The following is a 23,480-nucleotide window of genomic DNA, read 5'->3' as shown; positions in this document are numbered from 1 at the left end:
GCAATAAGTACAATCAGGCTCCTTTCTTTTTTAAAAGTGTATTAAGGGAGAAAGAAAAAGCATAAAAAAGTGCTGTGTTGAAGTGATGAGGGCCGACATTCAAGTCCGCAGGCGGTGGAGTTGAAATTTAGCTGGTCATGTGACTATGACTCCCCTCCCTCCCTATGCCCCCTTTCCCCACCCCCCCAATGACCCTGGAGAGAGAGAGAGAAATACTCCCCATACCAACACAGGAGGCGGGATTGTATTTGTAGGTGTGTGTCTTTGTGTGTACATCCTTTTGTGCACCGAGGGGTAGTGTGAGTGTCCATGCTGTGCAATGTGTGTGTGTGTGTGTGGATTTCTCCGCCCCCCTCCTATTCAATTAAGAGCTTAAGCTCATTAGTGGCAGACTTACATCATTACCTCTCCAATGGCTAATGAGTTAAAATCTATTTAGATTTATGTTACCGTTAAATCTCCTCCACCGCAAACACACACACACACACACACACACACAATTTGTGGCAATCACAAATCAGGAAAAAACGTGTCGCAAAATTTAATCTGAAAGTGTCTTATACACAAGATTGTCCATATCAATGTAGGAGCCCTTTATAGAAACACTGCATATTCAACACACTTGAATTATACCTTTGCCTTGCTCATGTAAATGAGCGAGGAGAAAAAAGCAATGCTGGGTAATGTATCTGCACACTCATATCACACAAAGCCCTGTTTTCCCCACTTAAACATTAAAGACTCTCATTTATGGATTTTCTAATCGCTAACTAATAATTAGCGCGGCAGGACAAAAAGAACACGTCTCCATGAAGCTGCCGCGCACAACAATTATTTCCGTTTTCAGTCCTGTTTAATTAACGCAGCCCTGATTGCATTGCATTGCAGGGTCGATAAATTTACCAAGTTGATGGAATTGTGAAAAAATAAATAAATAAATAAATGCACAAGACAATTAATTAGAAGACACTTGAGAGTGAAGTTGCAGTCCGGGCCTGCAGGAGTGTGTGTGTGTGTGTGTAATGTGCTGCAGCCACTGCTCCAGCAAACAAAGACATGGGAAGAAGAGCAGGTGGAGGAAGGAAGCGCTCCCTGCATATGCTGCTCACTGGTGGTGACTCGAGGACATCATGTTATGTGGAGATGTGTGGGATGCACAGCTGACCCTCCAGTGTGTGTGTGTGTGTGTGTGTGTGTGTGTGTGTGAGAGAGAGAGAGATTTACTTTTCCCTCTTTTCAGCTTTCACATGACATCCTCCCTTTTATTTTGCACAGTCACACACAGCTTGGCTTCCATTTGACCATATTTTCCATGCAGCATCAACTTGTGGGGTGTGATCAGGAACAATGAACCGATCTTTGATGTCTTGTTTAAACCTGCTCTCCCCGTTGATGCTTTGATAACGCGCTAACTGGGACATTTTCATTCTAATTAGGGCTTCAATTGCTAATTCCATATCGCTGCTATAATTATCACCGGGAGAGACGCTCTGCAGACACATTTCGGGCAGATGGGGGAGGCGGGCGGACACCACCTCCCTTCGTCTCCTCACTGCAGTGGTTGCCCAAACTGGGACCATGCAGGGTGGTGATGGGGGGGTCTCCTCATGCATTAAAGGGCTGTATGTTAATTTACTGCTTTATCCTGGGAATAAAACATCTGTATGTTTGGTTAACACTTAATCTGTTTCAAAAGATTTGCAGAATCTGACAGATTTTGGGGCCCTCTGGTTTCCATCTCTAGATTTGGCTCTGGTTGCCTCCAGGGAAAATATCAGTGTGAGGAATTTGTTTTGTTTGGAGAAACTCGGACTGTAAACTGTTGGCCCTGATCGTCGTCAGACTAGGGGTGGATCCCCTGATTTGAAATCTGCTTTGTCCCTAAAGTGCCCGTGTCCTGTTTTATAAATATAAACTAGTCACTCACAAACAATACTAACAATAAATATGACAGTTTGTGAAGATATTTTTATTTACTATTTCTTAATGAATATATTCAATGACGTGTTGCCTTGATGACTCAAAAGTGCACCCTACTAGAAATAGTACTAGAGATAGAGCACAGATGTTGGACATGTGATTGGCCCCTTTTTGTGAAATGTGACCCCTGATTTAAAAAAATCTTACATCAGCCCCTGCGTGAGACGACAGCTGAAGGCTCAGAAATTAGTTGAATATCTTTGTAGTTGTTTTAAGGATTGAATTCCACATTTACTGGGTCAGAAATATAATTGTTTTACATTCATTTCAAAGATTTTCAAGAACAAAAAGCCATTATGACAAACCACCGGAATAAACACATACTCTACTCCATCACATTAATAAACTCATTCTCCTTTTAAAGATTCATTCATCACATGTGATTAAATGAGACCAAGACTGAAATATTGAATCCGGCACAGATTCTTTTTTCATTTTATCACCTTTAATTTCTTTATTTTGGACTCACATCTTTAAAGTCTCACTTTTACTTCCCTCCTTCACTTTTCTGTGCATCTCTCCATCACTTTGCCACCTCTCCATATAAAACACACTCATAATAAGCTTATGGGAATAATTGGATTTCTTTTTCTTTTTTTTACACCCAGCCTCTTTCTTTTTTCCCTCGTGGTGACGCATGCGCAGTGAGGTGCGCACTGGTCAGTCTGAGAAGCAGCTGTTCCAGGGCTGGTGAAATTCCAACATGGCAGTGGCTGTGGTCAGTGCTCGCCGCGCTAACTTGGGATGCTTTCGGCTTGCGCGCAGCCCGGCGTAACACCCCTCGGTCCGTCCGCATTACGCGCTCCAACCCGGGCGTCGATGCGACCCTGAACACCCCCTCACCCACCCACCCATCTACCCAGCAGCACGAGAGAGGTCGACCCGTCGCCAGGAGGAGAAAAGCAGGTAAGGACGGAGAGGAGAGTCCGCTGCTGCTACTAGACACTGAGTCTGTGTGTGCATGCGCTTGTGCACGCTGGATTAATGCATGCGTAATGTGCAATGTGCAGTTTGGCAAGTTGCGATCCCTGTGCGTAATTTTGTGCTTTTTTATACGATTTGCAAGGAGCGCACCTGCGCCACGGTTAAACATCGCAGCGGAGCGGACACGTAGGCTTCTCTCCCGGTGTCTGTGCCGTCTGTGCAGCGTCTAATCACACAGACGCATCATGATGATAACAATGATAATAATGATAATGTGCAACTTGCAGCAGGAGGCTCCACCAGCCGCGGTGCTGCAGCGGGCTCGGCTACAACAAGTTGTTCCGTGCATGCGCTGCGCAGAGCGGATCCAGAGCCATGCCTCCCTCCTGCATGTGTGTTCCATGTTTTTAACTTCGACCCCATTGAGCTGCACTAGTTGATTTCACCCCCTCCTCCCTCCCTCCCGCCCCCATTCACTCACCCACCACCACCACCTCTGCTGCCTGACATCCCGGGCTCCACTTTCTAATGAGATGCATGTGGGTTAGACGCCTCTCTCCTATTGAGTTGCTCCTGCAGGGCCCACCTTGAAACTGAGCACTGCTGGACCTTCCCAAAATCGAACAGAAAAAGAAAAATCTTACAGAAAAGTATTTAGTAAAGTAAAGTTTTTTTTATTCAAAGGAAATCCTTCAATTTTTTCCAAATTAATTCCAATGCTCTCATCTCCTCTTCCTCTCCCTCTTCTTCTTCTTCTTCTCCCTGTTCCAGCACGACATGATCAGCAGCAGCAGCGTCTATGGTAGGTCCACTTTTCCATCTTACCTCTGCACTTTATGCTCTTCTACATCATACAGAATGCACAGGCTGTGTTTATTTATATTTCAAACAAAAACATGTTAAATTGTGCATCATTTATTTTTTTTTCTATGTAGAAAATTATTGCAGCTGTCAGATTTTGCATCTTTATTTCTGCAGCCATGGTAAACATCAGTGACAACACATTAATATTTGGTGACTAATAACATTTGAATTACAAGTAACACAACATTACACTTGGCTTCACTTGCAGCTCTAATTGGATTTTGCTGTATTGTTTGTGTTAAATTACAAATCTGTCAAGAAATATTACACTTTTTTTAAATCTGAAGGTTAATGAGGTAGATCAGAGTGTTATTTTCTTTGCTTATTCGTGCACACACACACACATACACACACAAATGCTGTACAGAGTTTTTATTTTGATTGAAGCATAAAAATAGATTAATGTGGATGTGATTGCCCCCCCAGTGAACGAGGCCTCAATTATTGCTGCAAAGTTACATTTCATATTTTGGATTTTTTGTTATCATTAGTTGCACTTTCTAAATATGTGAATTTTATTTCATTGAAAATGAATTACTTTTATCGTCTTGTGAGGGAAATGTGTGTTAACAACAGGAATAACAACAGCGTTAATGACACACACACACACACACACACACACACATTTCAGGTGTTTTAAACAACGATCTACGTTTGGCATCGTGGCATAACAGATTGTTATTGTTGTAATTTAACAACAGCCGTCTCACCCTGTTGATATAATTTTCTAATGAATGTCCATGCTGGAAAAACCATGCCGTGTCGCACGCACACACACACACACGGTTGTTTTGCTTCATGTCATGTGCTATTGCCTCCTTTCTCCTGCTCATGCACTTGTGTGTGTGTGTTTGTAAATATCTGCGCATTTTGTGTTTACATGTATGTGTGCGTGTGTGTGTGTGACCATACACTCAATCTCCAGCTTTAATGAAAACACACAATGTAGGAAAACACATCCCTGTTTCACTCTATCTGTGGAAAATGATGTCAAATCACATAGAAACACAGATTTGCTTTTATTTATCATCCACATTCAAATTTCCACTTTTGATATTTTTAATATACTAACACTTGGGATTCCTCTAACGTGTTTGCAAAATTGGATTTTATTAGAGACACACAAATGGAGAATTTAATTTTAAAAGTTGACATAGATACATTTTGAAATGCAGGTTGGTGTGTGTGTGTGTGAGTGTGTGTGTGTGTGTGTGTGTGTGTGTGAGAGCTCAGGTGCAGCCGTCCGTGCATGTGTCTGATTCTGTGTGTAATGTAAATAATGTAGATACTCAGCAGTTTGTTTATTCCTCTAAGTCTATTTGTTTGCTACAGTCCTCAGCTTAAGATCCGTCCCTCTGCAGCCGCTGTCTGCGCGTGTTGCGGTGACAGTAGCAATAATCCCCCTCATTATACACATAACGTATCGCCTCACATCTCTGGCAGCCCCCCGATACGGCTAATAGGGACAGAGAGAGGAAGGATAATAGGACGAGAGGAGAGAAACTGCTTTACAAACAGGAGAACCCTTTTACTCTCCCTTTATTTATCTAAATATGGACTTTTCCCTCAAATGAATAGAGAGAGCCGGTGTGTGCCTACAAGGGTGGCGGAGCTACTCCCAACGGGACCGTATAAATAAATTATCCTGACACTTTCTATCAGTCTGTAATGTTTACCATTAAAAGCTGTTTTACCGTCCCGGAGTCACTGGCGTGCGATCGGGCCCGGCCCCCGTGGGACCAGATGTAAGGCGATGTGGGGAAATATTGTGTGTTTTACACACACAGAAAGAGAGAGAGAGAGTGTGTTAGTCTGCGCTGTGGCCGTATCAGTGGATTTCTCCTGTCGGCGCGTCCTGACAAAGGGCCCCTTCAAACGAGATCCAGGCAGGGTTGTCATCTTTTAGCAAATATGTTAAGTGTTATCTTTTGTGCTCTCGGCTCGCCGGGCGGAGCTGGACCCCATGGGAGCCCGGCACATGCAAATAGAACAAATCCCTCTCGGACCTGTCTGTCTGTTTCACTCTCTCCATTTCTCTCTCTCTGTCTTCTCATCCCCCCCACCCACCCCCCCATCACCACCACTTTCTCCACATTTGCTCGACAGTGCGTCAGCCTGTCTTGTCTCCTCGCTCTCTCATCTATTTCACTCTTTGTCCACTTATTTCCCCTCCTCTCTCTCTCCATCTCTCCATCTTCCCCTCTTTCTCTCTCCGTCCCAGAAGACAGTGTGTGAGTGTATGAGTGTGTGTGTCAGCTAACTGTACTGGCTGTGTCGTCTTTGTGTGTTTCCCAGCATGCTTGCTGACAGCCCCTCCTCGCCGATCTAAGTTCCTCTTTCCCTCCCAGAGATGGCGGGCAGCTGTCTGTACAGCGCCGCTGCCTGAGACGCGTTCCTTGCGTAGATGAGCGGACGCCAATTCCTTAAATCCTTGACACCATGATCCACTCAAACCTCCCCTCCTCCTCTTCCTCCTCTTCCCTCTTCCATTGGCTCAAAAGGGGGTTTGGGGGTTTATTTTTTACTGACACTTCATCCTTATCACTTCCCTGCTCCCAGTGCTGACTGGTTATTATCCAGTCAAATCCTGATGGGGGTATTTAAGGTGAGGGGGATCCACCCAGGACCGACTCCGGGGTGAATCACATTTAGTGCCCTGAACACTCTGGTGTGATATGTGCTCCAGCCAGTGGTCAGGATGTAATTTTAAAGTTTTCTAGTTAAAAACTAAAAGATTAAAAGAAATGAAATGGGAGTTTTTGGTTGAGTCAGAGGTAAACAACAGCAGCTGCAGGGTCAGCTCAGGTCTGTGTGACTGGATGGAACCAAAACTGACTCAAGATCAGTGTCCACCTCTTGTTCTTCCATCCTTTCTCTTAAATCCATTTCCATGTTAATTCCAACATTATCTTTTTCCCTCTGAACCCTGAATCCCCCCAAAATGTTTGAAGTTCCTCCGTTTTATGCAACGCGTCATTTTCATAGGTTTTAATCAAATCAAAGCTGTAGTTTTTTCCCCTCCTCTCTCTCCTACCTCCTTTGCGAGCCGCTGCCCCCTTTTCTGAATTTTAAGCAGACCCCGCTCATCTCCCTTTTACTCTTCAGCAGCAATCTCCGCCACCCATGGCCCGGATTCTCCGCCAGATATTAAAACGTTCAGCGTGTGGAAGCGTTAAATATGCTAAGGACTTATTAAAAAAAATGAAGGAAAATCCAACTTCCACTTTGGAATATTCCGCACTATTAGACCTTGGCAGACATGGCGGCACGCAGCTTATCCTTTACATTGTGCCGTCAAATGAGAAAGTGCCGTTTCTAATTAGGTTATTGCCATGGAAGTGTTAAGTTAAATTGTGCATTGACGTGTGGAGAAGCTCACCACTCATCTGGCCTGGTAATGCTAACGACGAGTTTTGTTTTACAGGGGCCAAAGAAAATGACAGTTAGAAAATGACCGCCACCCACCTCCCACCCGTCAGCAGCTGAATGTCTTGACTAGTGAATATTTGTGCGAGAGCCTCAAGTAAGACACTTTTTATTGTGTGTCTGCGAGGCGGCAAAGGTGTGCGTGCACGTTAATGAACAATGGATCATTGGGTGTGAGGCAGGATGTGTGTGTGTGTTTAAACTTGGTGAGCTGCCAGGCCGATGGACACAAAGGGATGCTGAGTGGCTGGGCGTGTGGCACAGCATCACCCAGCTCCCTCTGGCCTCTGGGAGATGGACATAAAGTGGGAGCAAGAGCAACAAAATATTTGGTATTTATAAGATGATCAATTAGTCAAGCGATCTTTTTTTTTTAGTTAGAAATTAAAAATAAAGTGGAAAAAGTGATGAAAACGGCAGCCACAACTTCCGAGAGGCCAAATAACATGAAAAATATAGTTTTTCTGCTCAACAGTTACAATATTAGTTTCTCTATTATCTGTCAATGTATTGATTAACAAACCTCCCGAGACGGAGAAGCTGCAGATTCTCTCACTGGAGGAGCTGGAAGCAGAGAAGTGATGCAGCCGGGGTTGTAGGAAAAGAAAGATGTTTGTATTCTTAAGTGTGATTATGTCTGCTTATGCTTGTACCCTGTGTGTGTGTGTGTGTGTGTGTGTGTGTGTGTGTGTGTGTGTGTGTGTGTGTGTGTGTGTGTGTGTGTGTGTGTGTGTGTGTGTGTGTGTGTGTGTGTGTGTTGTGGGCCAAGTTTTTCCCCACTGGAAGCAGGCGAGAGCATTAGGATGTTGCTTGTATGACTCTGTTGGCAGGATGGACACATGTGGTAGATAACTAATGATAGCATGCAGCGTATAATGAGATCCTACTCTCCGTCTGTCTCCCCTACCTGGCATCATGCATTAACCATACAAGAGGAAGAGGAGGCACGCATGGTATTGACTTTTGAGTGGGTGTCTGCTTGTCCGTTGTTGTTTTGTTTAGTACTCAGAGGTCAGCATGGCTGCAAGCGCCGCACATTTATAACAAGTGTTGGGTTTTTTTGTTTTACTTTCATGGCAGGAGCTCGTTTTTTTTGTGTTTTGTTTTGTTTTTGTCGGACAAGCATCTCCCCTCATCAGCGCCCCTTGAGCTCTGTTAAATGGTCGTAAATTGATTTTGGATGTGCTGCAATGTATATGCTTAACAAGCCAAATGGGTTCAGTTTGTGGGTTAGTTTGTGTGTTCAGAAGATTATTCTATTAATGTATTCCACACACTCATGAACCACAGTTTGCTGTGTGAAGGAGGGAGGCATTGGCAGCGCTCCATCTTCTCGCCCAGTAACATATATTTATCCTCTTCACTACACAATCCTCTAGGCTGCTCGAATCCCCCAGGGGGTCCCGATGACATGCTTACTAATGTGTGCTTTGGAAACCGAGTGCTATTGTATCCCCTAAATCTCACAAAGCACTGTATGATTTGCCCATTGTCGTGAAATCGCTTTGCTTGTGCCAAGTACTTGCATCTCACAGAGGCTTAATGCTTTGAGGGTTTCAGGGACAGCTTCGAGTTCCTCTTTTGTTGGTTTCGGGGAAATGTGCCAAGACCGCTGCGCTGAATATTGTTTTGAGCACGGAGGAGGGAGGGGAAGGAGGGCCATTGCCAAGCGACTCCATTGAGCCCTGTGAATGGGCCATTCATATTTAGGAGAATCACCCAGATGCCATATTGTTGGCTCAACAACGCTAAATATTCTGCAACAAGGATGGGATTGTAGCAGGTTTTTGAATTGTGCCAGTGCAGAAAAGGACACTGGGAAATTGGGGGGAAAATAAGTGTTCAGCCTTCAGTTTGTCTGAAAAGGGTGAATGGTAAAGCAACAACCAATTCGAGTGTGACATGATAAGAATTTAACTACATCTCAAAATTGTCTTCACAGCATGTGCAGTTATTTTTTCTTCATAACTTCTGCTTTATTCTGCTCTGGATTTCCCTCTAATATTGTATTTTATATATTAGTGCAGCTATCAAATAAGTTGACTTTATAATATAGTATTTCTATTTTCATTGATATTACTATCCTTACAAGATTTTCCCTTACGCTGCTTCTTGTGCTGCTGTGTCATTTTTGAATTTCCTCTATGGAGGATCAATACAGGTTTATCTTATCTTATCTCATCTTATCTTATCTGATCTGATCTGATCTAATCTGATCTGATCTGATCTGATCTGATCTTAACAAACAAACATTATTCAATGATTAAATATTGTTAAGGAATGCTAAATAATAGGGAAGGCCAAATTTAAATTTCTTGGTACATCAGCAGCTACAAAACCCTCAACCTTAACTAATATATAAGAAAAGATAAACTGTATTGATCCCACACCAGGGTAATTCAAAGTGGAACACTTAAAGGTATAAAATTGTCAATAAAATAGAGAATAACGTATTAAATTAGAATAAACATTGATAAAATCTCGAGCTAGTGTCTTAACTGTACTTTCAGCCTATTGGGGTCACGGGCTAAGCTCCTTATTGCCATTAGACTTGGTGTCTTTTCTACAAAGCAGGGTGTGTTGCTCACCATGGCGCCCTCAGGGACAGCAGGTACTGGTGAGCATCTAACTCATGCCGGTCGGGGCTGAACTGCATGTTGTTGACGAGGCCCCTGAAAACGTAGTTTCAGCTCGGGCCACACCGAACAACCTTGAAAGTGCCTCTGTAAGCACCCGGACTCCTGTCCCCCCCGCACCGTCAAAGGGCCTAAGACAGGACTTAGTAAAATGTCATTGTGGTCTTTTATGTCATGCATGCACTGAGTATTAATCACGGCTGGATCTGTGCCTGAGAGGCTGATCAAATTTATTGTTTGGCTGCAAGGGACAGTAATGGGTGTTTAATTACTCAATAAAAGCCCTTTTATAGATTCCCAGGCCTCCTGTGTGTTGAGCAAATGGTATTGATCCGTCTCCGGGCTGCAACATGATAGCCTGTGAAGGAGAATTAGAGCTGTTAGCCTGCTAGCGCTTTCTCATTCATTAGCTGCATTAGCCAGAGGGTGGTTAAGACGCAGAATCGCCGTTAATACCAGAGTCTCAGAGGTTTTTGTGTCCGCCTTGTGCTGTAAAGCTCTGTGCACCTCATTTACACAAATATGGATTAGATGAGCAATGAATAACATTGACCCCAGTAGGAAAGTGTTTCAATAACAATATCCAGGAGGGTTGTTTTTCTTTTAAACATTTCCCTCAGTGCCGGTTTTTCAGCGGTATGACCGCAGCGTAATCCACAGGACCGAATTTGATGACGCTGAGCTGTGAGCTGCGTTAGTCAGGCTACCATGTTTAATCCCACCACTTCCCCACCTTCTAATCTGTAATCTGATGACTCCTCCACCTCCTCATCTTTCTCCTCCTCTTCCTCTTCTTCCTCCTCCTCCTCCTCTTCATCCTCCGAGGCCTAATTCTGGATCTCCATCTGCGAGGGCGATCTCCCAGCGTAGTCTGGAGAACAGCACTCAGAAGGAGGAAAAGGCTGAATGATAATGACAGTGAGCCTCACCGTGTCTCCATATGGTTTTCCATTCATGCATTCATGCAGCGATACATGTTCGGTGTTTATATTCAGGCCTGCACGTCCTTCTCTGTATTTTAGTCTTTTTTTTTTGACCAACCGCATCTGCCTTGTGTTCATTGTTCTTTTATGTTCAGAGCATATTGCTGTGTCTGTGAACCGGCTCCACTCCTCTTGATGCACGGCACAACCACTGCAATTTCTCCCTTGATGTGTCTATATCAAATGAATGTGGCCTATTACAGACGTGGCGGAGTCAGTTGGGCGGCTTTGTGGACGGAGGAGGGCCTGCAAGGGACCATGAAAGAGACATTGTCCAATATGGACCATACAGTTCCTTTGTAGATAAATGGATTTTCATGCTTATCAACGCACACAGTGACGTGAGTGAAAACTGTGGAAAATGTGGAATTATTCTCACTCCACGGCCGTACACACTAGTGTGTGTGGTCTGTCATTGTGCAGCAGAGAGCTTTTTTATTTAGGTTTAAGATTCAATTAGGAGCCATGTGCACCGTAAATGTCACAAATGTGCATCACGCACAGAGCCAAGTGTATCTCGCTGTTATAAGAGTACTCACTGACTCAATAGTTTTTTGTTATGGACCAATAAATTAACAATATGAATAATTGTGTTTATATTGAAATCGCCGTTTACATTTACAAAATTAACATAAATATACTTACGCTAAATATTTGTAGTTTAATAAAGCGAAACTCTTGCAAAATGTATCTTTTGTTTATTGATATTTGAAGAAAGAAATGTATGTACGCTGTTGTTTTTCCTACAAAAAATTAAGTCTGGGGATTTTTTTACACTGATTTTAGATGGCGAGTTAGCAGCCAGCTCGAGGCGAAGTAAATGTTTAAATGACATAATATCATTATTTTTAATCTCATAACATTTGCGTCTCTCTGCTTTCAGAGCTGTGAATTGGCTCATCCTTTCAGCCTGCTAAGATAACATTTACGTCAGAGCTGGTTAAAGCAATCATCAACGTTAGCTCCAGCTGTCAACTGTATTATTGGGTGTGAATCCGATATTAACACGTTGTCATGTCATGCACCAGCACTTTGTCAATGTTGCTGTTATCAATTAAGAAAACACTCATATGCTATTTTTAAATTATCTTTAATTGATTGAACAATTAACTTGTGAATGAGGTTATTACTAATACCTAAATATATGATTTTTTATCATTTTAAACATATCTTGTTTTATATCTCTATCGCAAATATTTGTACAAATGTTAACAGCAGTGGAGAGATGAGAAAGCACTAAACTTCAGGAGAGAGGGGGAACATGCATGAATGGGATATGAACAGACAGATGAACGTTCAGATAGAGGGAGAGGAGAAGAAATGGGCTCAGGGCATCATGGGAAGTCCCCCAGCAGTCGAGGCCTATACATGCTAAAGAGTCGATTTGAGTCGTAGCTGCATTGTGGGGAAACCTTGGAGTAGGAATCCACCTTAGTACCCGGGCACAATGGACCCCCTTAGGAAGCTACAGAGAGGAGGGTGGAAAGGAAGTAGAGAATGAGGTGGGTGCAGAATCCAAGTACAAGGTGTTTATAGAAATGCAGAAATAAGAAGGTAGAGGTGTCATCCTGCCTCTGAAACTCTATTAGATAGACGACAAGAGGGTGCTTAACCATTATTACCCAACCCTTGGGTCCTCATCCCCAAATAGGAGCATTTTAGAAAATATAATACAGAAGAAAGGTTTTACCTTTTCAGCAATAATGTGCAAGTTGAAATATGTGGGTTAGACCCTTGTTTGAGGTGTGTACATATATGCACACTTGCCCCACACACCCACAGTCAGGCATTAAACCCTGTTCACATCCCACTGCCTGTGGGGCGCGAATGAGAAGCGATGTCTACTCGATGCGGAGCCAGTGATCTAGGTAATCTGCCCGTGCAGTGGGACAGGTCTATTGGTCCACAAATCAATTGGCTTCATGTCCATGCCATTAGGCTAACATGGCGCTGCTGAGGCGCTGAGATGGTAAACAGACTGTTTAATTCCCCTGGACACCGGCCAGGTGGACACTCCTCCTCCTCCTGCTTCGTCCTGATCCCTCCGTTTTATTTTGTTTCTCCCCTCATTCTATCATCCTCTTCCACTCCTTCCTCCACTCCACTTCAGTCAATGCGGTTATTCTCAGTGGACGAGTGCTTACAGGAATATTGCTTGGAGGGATTGTTTGTGTGTATGTGTGTGTAAAGAGGAGAGATTTTGGCCAATGAACCCTTGTTGTGCTCTGTCCTCCAGTACTGTGTCTATACTGAGTAAGTGATCCCTTGGGATGCAGTACACACATCCAGCATCCTTATCTCGCTCCCTCTCCATTTCTCTGTCTGTGTCTCTCTCCCTCTCTCTCCCTGGCTCTGTGTGTTTGTCTCAGTCTTTGTTTCTCTCTGTGTGAATCTGTTTCCCATTCTGTTCCTGTCTCTATCCGTCTTCCTCTTTATATATGTCCTCCACCCTCCCTCTTTCCTTGCTGTCTCCAGACCCAGACGGCAAACGAGTACAGTAATTTAAGGGGCTGCATCAAAAACAAACACACACTCATGATTAGAAAAAGGCGGATTTATGTCTGAGCAGCAGGAAGTTTACCACTTCCTCTTTTGCACAGATTCGCCAAATAAAACAACACCTCTGCACCCCCTCGCTCCGCCGAGCTTTTGCTCTCCCTATATGGAAGCGACTAATGACTTCGTTCGTACAACGTCAGCAATGCATCTTGTTTTGTGCACATCTTTTGTGCTACAGTATGGTAATTGAGTCTTGACAGATGAGTGTTGTTGGCAGTATCGCTGTTGTGTGTCTCATTTCCTGCGTGCCGTTGCCGATTGACTGATAAGATAAGAGGCCCGTCGCCACGTCTGAGGGCTGTGACGCAACTAACAACCTGATGAACAGCAGCGCTAAATCCTGTGATTAAGCCCGGGGAAGCGGCGTTGACTCGGGGGCGCTCACTGGGTAATCTGCGCCCAGCGTGTGCAGCATGAGCACAGAATCTCTGCCTGATATTTAGAGAGTGACGGGACTAAAAAGGACTGTTGGACAGCAACCATTAGAAATGACACAGTGTAGAAATCTGTGTTGCGGCCTCAGATTCGCTCATAGCGCCGTAACGTTTTTGCTGTTGCTAGGAAACACTAAGGCCCTCGGACACATCTGGTCAGCTGTTAGTACAAGTTGTTGACAAGGGCTGGAGCTACCGCAACAGCATGATATTGTTGACAAAATGCGGCCGTCTATGGACTTACTGTGGGGTCTTTCAGCTGCTGAGGGCTGAGGAGCAGGTAAATAGGGTTTTGTGAGGCGATGCATGGAGCTGTGTTGGCATGAAAGAGGTTTTACCAATAGGTTTTAGTATTAAAACAAGAATAATACCACAAGTTTCAAAAAAGAGAATATCATGGCCTGGTTTTCTAACGGTTTCGTCAGCCCCACCGTCCTCGGCCTTTACTCTTCTCCCTCCTGGGACCCCGGCGATGGAATGACATTCCCCCTCCATCAGGACAGCACCGTCACTCCTTATCACAACACTCATCACTTCAATAAATACTTCACGCCCTTTTTTCCCCGGCTGCATCCTCTTCAGCTCCTCCTCTCCTTCCTGCCTGCACCCATCTCCATCACAGAGCGGAATATGTTTATCACCCAGGGTGTCTCTTATGCCGGGGACCCAATCACAGCCTTTTTCATTTCCGAGATTTAGAGAGAGAGAAGCAGCACTGAAGCATCGCCCCCTCCTGTCAGTGCCTCCTAAGACTGGACCGTCCTTTGTCTTTTGGAGACAAGGTTTTTTTTTTTTTCAGGTGACAAACAAGCACAGATGATGTGTTTCCCTCAGGCTTGGAGCTGCGGCCCACACTAATAAATCTGTAATTATTTATTTAGTGGGAGAGTGAAAACAAGACTTTCTCTTACAGCTGCTGCTGTGAGAAATGTTGAGGAGGAGAATATGTGAAAGTGGATGAAGCTGCCAACACACAAACAAACATGCGCAGCAACACTGTTATCAAGGTCACGGTCCTCTCACTCCAGATCAGGCTGAACTGGAGGGGAAATGCAGAGCAGTGGAGAGTGAGGTATTCAATATCTCGGCGTCTGTTTGCTTGTTTAACAGATGCATTAGTGCTAAACTCGTAGATTAAAAATGAATACAAGTTTAAGTGCTAGGTTTGAATTTTTCTGGCAGTAGAGGTCTGGTTGAAGAGGCAAAGATGTTTTCCTGAAATTTTCCAGAGGGGCTGTATGTGAGATCTCATGTCCAAGTCATTTCCTCTGGACATTTTCCAGAACGTCTCTTGCAAGACCCCTGGTTAAATTGTACAGAACTGTCAGAGTGAGCCCATGAGAATACTGCAGGAAAATACACAATGAGCGAGTGGACCAGTTGATGACGTTTCTAAAACTTGACGGACGTGAGACTGTAAGAATACAAATATCTCAGGATGAAAAAGAGTCATACACGTGCAAGATGTGGAAAGACGACGAGATACGAGAGCTTTTGGCGATAAGGGCCAACGCTGACGTCAATGTGCTGTAAACAAAAACGCATGATTTCCACCACCCCTTGTCTGAATGTTCAGGACGTTTTCCTTGTTTGACAACACATCTGACTCGGGATTTAATAACTGGTGGCCCTAACTGTCTGCTGGTACCTCAGACATTCGACACAATCAACACTTTTATAGCTGCCGGAAATGTTGCTTCTTCATTGAAGTTATATGTCTTAAATATTGTGATGATTATTAAATAAGATTATCTTAGTTTTAGCCTGTACAAAGTCAGCATAAAGTCTTATTGTCTGGTCATGCAGTTGGTCGGATGCAGGGTGAATTTAGGCCTCGGTTGTATACCATGGATATTTTGTGCAGATATTTCCACACTGAATATGTAATTATTCCCACTTACCAGCAATCAGAGTATTATAATGCTTTATGTCATTTTCAGGCACAGACTGAGACCCTGAGTCTAAATGCTGGCTACGCCTGTGGCCTCGACAGCAGAGTACAGACTTTACTTCATAAATAAAGTAAATAGCGTGTTTTATTTTATTACCCTACGAGTACAGCTGACAGAATGTGTCACCCGTGGTTGTCATGTTAGCTGTGAAATCTGCTGATAAACCGCTGCACAGTGTTCACGGCGCTCGGCCTCCTATGATGTTCATAGCCTGTGAATGTGATTACAGCTATTGATCGATAGGCAATGACACAACGCTGGTGTTACCTGAGGAGGGTGTGTGTGTGAGAGAAAAACAGGCCCAGAGAAAGTAAAGAGAGTGTGTGTGTCCATATGTTTGTGCTTGTTGGTCCATATGCTGCACGTACATACAGTGTGTGTGTGTGTGCATGTGTGTGTGCATGTGTGTTAAAGCCTGATCCAGGGCGGTAATGTGAGATCAGACGTAGCCTGTTAGCCGGAGCCTTACATCTGCTGTCAGCCACTCGCTCTAACTCTGTTAAGGACGTTATTGATTGCTCATTATTACCCCGTTCTCTGAAAGATGAGCGTCCCCTATGATCACATTAAATCTCTCCTCTGTCCAATTCTCCTGAGATGCCTTCTGCTCATCGGTGCCCATCAAATTTCTCCTCTGAGATCTGATATCAAGCAGCCTGACGTGTTTCATTGCCTCTGGTCCTCATTGTTTGATTCACTCCAAATAACCGTCTCTTTTCTTTCTTGTTATTCTTTTTTTTCTTCTTTTGAATGGACGCAGTTTAGCTAATTGATGTCTTAAGTCTGTGTAATGGAAATCAGCAAACACGGACGAGCAACATTTGAAATTGTGATTTGTTTTCTCTTTATTGCACGCATCAGGTTTTCATGTTAACTTTGTGATCCGTGTTTATTGACTTGATAGGAAACAAGAGTAGCTGACAAGAGAGTCATAATATGTACTTTATTTGTCAGAGTGGGGCTATTTTAGCTCCGTGGCGTTTTATTTAAAAGGCACCAGCGCTCGCTTGTTTGTCTGCAAACTGTCAAACGTGTTGTCTCATTGAAAACATACAAATTTGCCTTGGAATTTGCCCTTTCAAGTTCCCTGCCCTCTCCTCACCGCCATGTTGTCATTTTTGCTGACGATAAACAGTTGTTGAAGGTGTCACGCGTCCGCCAGCCCCTGTAAAGTTTGGGACTGTTGAAATCCAGCCCTCAGTGAGAGGCCATCTCATCGGCCCCTCGCGTCCCCATGAATAATGCAGAGCTATCGACTGTGTCAGTTGAGCACAGGGAGACGCGGCGGCAGCCAGCTTGATATTCAGCTGCCGGAGCTGACTGGATGCCCTCACTTTGAGACAAACTGCTGGCAGACTGCTCTGACTTGCACAGACAGGACCTGAATGTGCTCCTGTGAGATGAGCGGGGCGGCGTTGGTGTGGAGGTAGTTAGTTTTGCCCCAAGGAGCCTGGTGCTGGAGTGGGTAGAGAGGAAGATAGAAAGAAGACAGCACAAATGCACGTGTGTTCATAAATGTGTGTACATAGATATTTGCGGTTTACACCAGATCCTCTCTCTTTATATATACACATGTGCTGTGTGTGTGTGTGTGTGTCTTTTTGTGTGTGTGTGTGCGTCCTCCAGCCGAGAGCTCTAGTGAGAATCTCCTGCCCCCTCGACATGACCAGTTCAGTCTCAATGCCACCGATCGATGGGCGTATTGATCCGCTGTTTGACTGTTTAGACAACCTGTGTGAATTCCAGCATAATGCGAGTTGCACAGTGGATTTAAAAAACACACGTGCGGGCCTCGCCGCCTCGTGTCCGTGCACCTGCAGAGGCGCGTACACGTACCTGAGCGGCTGGAGCTGGATATGTACAGCACACAGGCCATTTCAGATGGGAATGAAGCAGCTGCAGGACGAGCTTGACAGGCGGCAGAGGCGCACGGATGATGAGTCAGTGTGCGCTGCGGCTTTTGCTAGAGTTTCAGTCCATCTCCATGGCCTCAGGCGTCATGATCTCCCATTCCCCTCTCAGCTGTTTACCAGACAAAGGATTGTGTCATTAAATCAAATGTATTAAGCTGTGACCTTTACCCTATTTTGACTCTCAGACATTCTACCTGTGCTTAACTAACAAGATGTCTACCTTCTTTCCTCCAAATCCACTCGTGTTGTTATATCACGTGTTATCAACATCTGACATCTAATATGTTCACATATGGTTGTGTTGTTATTGATTTACTTACTACTTACATCATTGGAAGATTTCGGCCCAAAACGAAAATCTTCCTTGATGAGCTCTTCTTTAATGTTAATATCCCACATTTGATGAGGCGTCCTATGGTGCTGTATCATTATTTCTGTTATTATTCTTTTAATATACAATAACGTCTTTATTTTAACTATCCCGTGATAATTGGTGTCGTACAGAAATGAGTTCTCTACCCACATTTCCAAACCAAATTTCCATACTAACCAATAAATAACCATTGATGTGAATATTTGGAATGATAGAAATAAACAGTTCTCCAGTTTAGGTGGAGAAGAGGAAGAGGAGAGGGCACAGTGATGATGTAATTCAAAGAGTCAACTTCAAATGCGACGGAGATATAGGATTTATGTTTTTTTCTTATATTAATGTGTGGAAGGTTACAGTCTCATTATTGGTCTGCACATATTGGACGTTTTCATCTTTAATTGGACGCATATGCTTCATGTATTTGATGTTTTATTTCTCCCATGGCCAAGCATTTTTATTATTTTAATTTCCACACAGGTGTTTTTAAGCTAAAAAAGAAAAGGCACATAAAAGCAGGTGGGGAGGAAGGCACAGTCCTAGACTAATTCTACTTCCCGTTTTTCATTTTTCATCGGGACACAGTGTGAGAAGGCGAGAGTTGGCAGATCTCGCCAGAATCTATATGAAGTGTGCAGGATTTGACACTTCAAACATGCACCGTGAAGGATCCTGCAAGTTCACAGGCTGGGGGTAGAGGTTATCCCAGCCAGGGCCTCTTCAGTAATCCACACATAGCCTACCCCATAGGCAGACACACACACACACTTGCACCACTCATGGTGGGCGTTAATCTCTAATCTCACTCGCTTGCCAAGTGTTTCATACACTGCAAGAATCTCATTTTTTTTGGTGCTTTAAAATCCTCCTTTTAATTCATTAGTTTTCTGTTTAATTTTATTAAAAGTAGAGAGATTTGTCTGTGCAATTTTCTCAGCATGAATATTATTTGGCAGATTTGTTTAGAGGTGTAATTTTGAAACTGTAAAGTTGTTAAAATTGTTTAAAATGTTCGCAGTGTTTGTACTATAGGCAGCGAGTTGGTTGCAAACGATGAAGTTCTGGTCCAGTCGACTGTCCGACTGAGTGCAGCCCCCCTGCCCCCATCCCTATACAAACCACCCACACACACACACACACTGTCTGCACACAGCAGTGCAGACAGACACAAATGCATCCACAGATGGTGACACTCCGGCAGTCACTCCTAGGCTGTCTATTTGCCAGCGATGATAATACACACATGCACACACATATGCACACACATATGCACACACACACACACGCACACACACGCACATGCACAGCGCCTGGCGGCAAACAAATGCGGCGATGCATCATTGAGCATCGGCTGGTTTGTGTCTAACTGCTGAGGGGAAATCAGTGTGGTGTTAAGTAACCATTCATGTGGAGCCGAGACCACACACAAACAAACATCGCACCCACACTTCTAAAAATACCTGGACTGAATAAAATAATATGATTGAATAATATGAATGTTCTCCCTCTACATGACGTGCATGTAGAAAATATTGACTGTGGAGCTTTTCAGCGAGTGGGATCATTGATATGTTAATAAACTCCAGCATCACTATTTATTCCCATGACAAATATCTCTTGTGAGCTTTCAAACTCTTACTTGGGTTGTGATATATTCATTTGTTGATGCATTGTTAATGCTTCCACTCTGGACCAGAGTATGCTGTGTAGGTAATAGCCCACTCTGGGGCTGCGGCGTCGCTGTTTGTGATGTGGATCTTTCCTGAGGATTGTATTTGAATAATGAGGGGGGCTGGAGCGTTCTCTTGTGCAGAGTGTCTCCGCACCGCTGCAGTAAATGACCTCTGAATAGTTGTTTTGGATTAGCCATCAAAGTCTTCTCTCCAAGTGGCCAATAGATAGGTACTTCCAGAAATGAGTCACTTGAAAATGATCATCGCCGCCGTTGCCATATAAGATAATGGATAACCATTACACTCCATTTTCCCCAGCTCCTCACCCACACAACGCCTGCTCTTGAAATATGATGCATCCACTGTGCTTAGTGAGCACTTAATGTCCGAAAGCACCGTGTTTGTTGAGATTTACAACTGCGCCGGCGGGAGGGGGAGAGAAGAAAGAGTGCGTCGTCGGCGTATAATGTTGTTCACTCAATAATTATCTCATTTTATTTACGAAGACAGACAGCTTTAGACGGGGTTAGAGGCTTCCTTTCTATTATCTCCACCTGCCACCCCTCTACAGCCACCCCCTCCCCTAAATGACGTCCTTCATGTTGACGACTTCACAAAGTTTCCACCGAGGAAGAAGGGGTTGGGCTTTGGGGGGAGGGGCGGGGTTACCCTCGGCTTGCGTGGAAAAAGTGTCGAGGAGAAAATAAAGAAAGCAGAATTTCAACCGCAGTTCTCTTGCGCCGATCAATGTCATTTCTAAAAGGATTAGGCCTCCTCTCAGAAATCTATTTTAATTACTGAACACACAGGTAAACAAAGTGGTGGTGGATCGCAGGTATGGATCCGGGCGTCAGAGAGTTATTGATAGTTTGCGGCCCCAGGTTAACCCCGGGGGCCACTCGGAGAGATCCTGTTGACTGCACCTCAGGCAGCAGCAGCCTGAAAGCTCTTTGTGTGACTGTTCCTGATGTCACCGGGCAAATTCTGCAGGCTTAATGTACAGCAGCGGAGCAGGATGTTAGTCTCACAAGGTGTTTACTTTACTTGACTTGTCTCTATAAGTGTACAAAGTCAGGCTGTTGTCACACATGCAGTTCAAACAGTGGTGCATCCATAGGGAACACTGGGGAAAAGCCCCGGGGGCCTGAGGGTCATTTTCCGCTAAACCACTGGAGCTTAATAATAAATAAAATCAGGAAGCTGTGATTTTGAGTTTCTTCTATGACTATGCTCACATTTAGAGTTGGACCTTATTCTGCCCCTTATTCTGTTTCCTTGTGCACGTGCACCACGTGTTAATGTGTACAGCACATCTTCCCTGGTGTCAGCCCAGAATCTCCTCGTCTTTCCCAGTTTATGTTTAAGTTGCCCTCTTCCAAGTTTGTTATCATCCTGAGATATTTTTATTCTTGTAGTTTTGCATGTTAGAAACGTCATCAACGTGCTCGCTGTGAATTTTTTCTGCTGTATTCTCACGTCGTTTTACATTTTATGGACATTTTATCAGGGGACTGACTCGGACATTTGGGTTCTCACATCCAGCAACTGGAACATTTTAGGAAAATCTCAATCTCAATCTTCAAATCCACGTAGAGGAACCACACTCTGCTCTGGGATCATTTACAAACTTGAAATCTAAAAGAAGATTTATTAAGGTGTAAATTAATGTATTGTACATAAGCAATATGGATTAATAATGAATTTATTGACTTATTAGAACTATTAGTAACAACTAACAATCTTTTTCAGAGTGATGAAAGAGGAGATGTGGAGATGTGGAGGGTTGTGACACTTCTCGAGCACGGTGCTGCGGAGAGTCTTTACAGATGTTTTGTTCACCAGATAAGAATAATCTGTTTGCCTCTGCGCGGCCTGATGCTTCTATGCATGTCAGTGTATGCTCCTGCGTGCCCGGCCGTGTGTGCGTTGGTGTGTGCATGCAGGGCTGTCTTTGAGGAAGGAACCCGCGTGGAGCCGGGTGATTAGGCACGCTGCGCTAGTCACAGGAAATGGAGTAGCTGACGGACAGGCCGAGTGCATTATAGATGAATGCCATGCGTTAGCGGCACCGAGCCCCTGCAGAATATCTCTCAATTTCCTCTCTGAATGACAAAAGAAGCCACGCACAATTTCCTTGATCCGGAGCATTTGTTTAACGGTGCCCTACCCATTTAACCCACCCATTCAATCGTCTGTCTAGTAAAAGGAAATTTAGACAGTGTCAATTTATACAGCTCTAAGGAAGATGTGATACTGGTGGGCAGGGGTGACGATGATATGCCTCTGGAATCTACTAAGAGATTTATCACTGGCTTCTTCTGTGGGCTAAATTTAGAGTCGTCATTAAATACACCCTAATATTTTTTAAAAGCCTCGACGGCGAGTTTCTGTTTTTACTCTCGATCTGCAGATTTCAAAGTTTGATGGTCGAAGCTGCGAAAACCTGTCACAGGGTCAAAGATCGCAGATTACAATGAATATTTGATTATTTTTTTATAAAGACGCTGTCATTTGTCAAATATCCTTATTCTGCTGCTCCGAGCTGTCATCTCTACAGACCCCCCCCCTCCTTTACTGTCTTTGAGTTAGTGACAGCTCATCTCTCCCGGTCACTGCTCGCCGTCTAGACTTTGAACTCGGCTCTGTTTACTCCCTTATCTGTTGTTGTTGTTGTTTCTGTGGTTGCGTCGCGACAGACTGTGCGTTGTAATGGCAGGTGAACTGAAAGGCTTCAAAGACGCAGATTCAGGCTCGTCGGATGGAGTCTGGCGTGGCGGCTTCTCTTCCTGTGACATGGGCTGAAAGAGGAATTTAGTGATTCTGTTGACACACATTTGTCTTGTTTGTTCATCCCATGTAGTTTTCACTCAAATCAAACTCAATACAGGTTATTAGTGATTTATTTTTTTAATTTTTGATCCGCAACGGATGCTTTAGAGAGATGACATCAACGCACGGTGAGGGTTTTGATTGTGGTGTGTGCGTTCGTACATGTGTGCATGTGTGTGACACCAGTTCATGACTAATTTCATAATTAATTGCCTTTTGGAGGACCTAATCACATTATTTGACACTCCACTGTAGGTTGTGTGCCAATACAGCGTAGCCTGTGGCTTAGTCACAGTGTGCTGGACTCATTAACAAGGTGGTCCAGAGGTTGTCAAACACACACACAATGCCGCCATGTGCACGCATGAGAATTCACACACGCGCATAATAAGACAGAAGCTACATATACACCTCTTGTTCAGGCTTTTACGCGTGCAGCAATTTGGAGTTTATAAGATGCCCTCTGGTGCATTTGATAAGGATTTGAATAAGCGGCTGGTTAGATTTCCCCAGTGGTGCATGAAAACAGGTCTCTCTTGATGAAGTTATCGCTTGTCATGCAACTCCTCCTCCTTCAGAGAGAGGCTGGAACAGATTTTCAAAGAGACCGTGACATGGCCGTTTGTTTTTTGAAGGTCTTTAGTGTCTGTTTATGTTGGGAAGACGGACGCGCACATTTGTACGTCTCATGTCAGATTGTGTGCATGTGTGTGTGTGCGTGCAGGCATGTCGGCGTCAACATGTGAGCCGGCCTCTCTTTCCCAACGCTCACACGGCTTAATTATGACGTTACCAAAATGGGCAGTTTGCTCTGACACCCCGCTTGCAGAATCACACAGCGGACAGACTTAAAAGAGCTCATTAGCTCTCTCTAAAGAGCTGTTTACTGCACATACACACACTCACGGTAATAGGCAGCTCTGTTGATGCAGATGGA

The 23,480-nt window shown here is 44.1% G+C and overlaps 1 protein-coding gene across 1 annotated transcript in view; it reads left to right on the top strand.

Annotated features, from left to right (window-relative positions):
- The first annotated feature begins 2,634 nt into the window (after positions 1-2,634).
- LOC109641603 (fidgetin-like) overlaps positions 2,635-23,480 on the top strand; it is a 31,601-nt gene continuing 10,755 nt past the window's right edge. Inside the window, exons 1-2 of the mRNA XM_069520683.1 lie at positions 2,635-2,886; positions 3,676-3,706. Of these exons, the coding sequence (XP_069376784.1) occupies positions 3,682-3,706 (25 nt within the window). The 5' untranslated portion in view covers positions 2,635-2,886; positions 3,676-3,681. The remainder of the gene's footprint in view (positions 2,887-3,675; positions 3,707-23,480) is intronic.

The sequence above is a fragment of the Paralichthys olivaceus genome, chromosome 24 (assembly GCF_024713975.1).
Source record: "Paralichthys olivaceus isolate ysfri-2021 chromosome 24, ASM2471397v2, whole genome shotgun sequence".
Classification (NCBI taxonomy): Eukaryota; Metazoa; Chordata; class Actinopteri; order Pleuronectiformes; family Paralichthyidae; genus Paralichthys; species Paralichthys olivaceus.
This window is presented reverse-complemented; position numbering and strand designations above follow the sequence as displayed.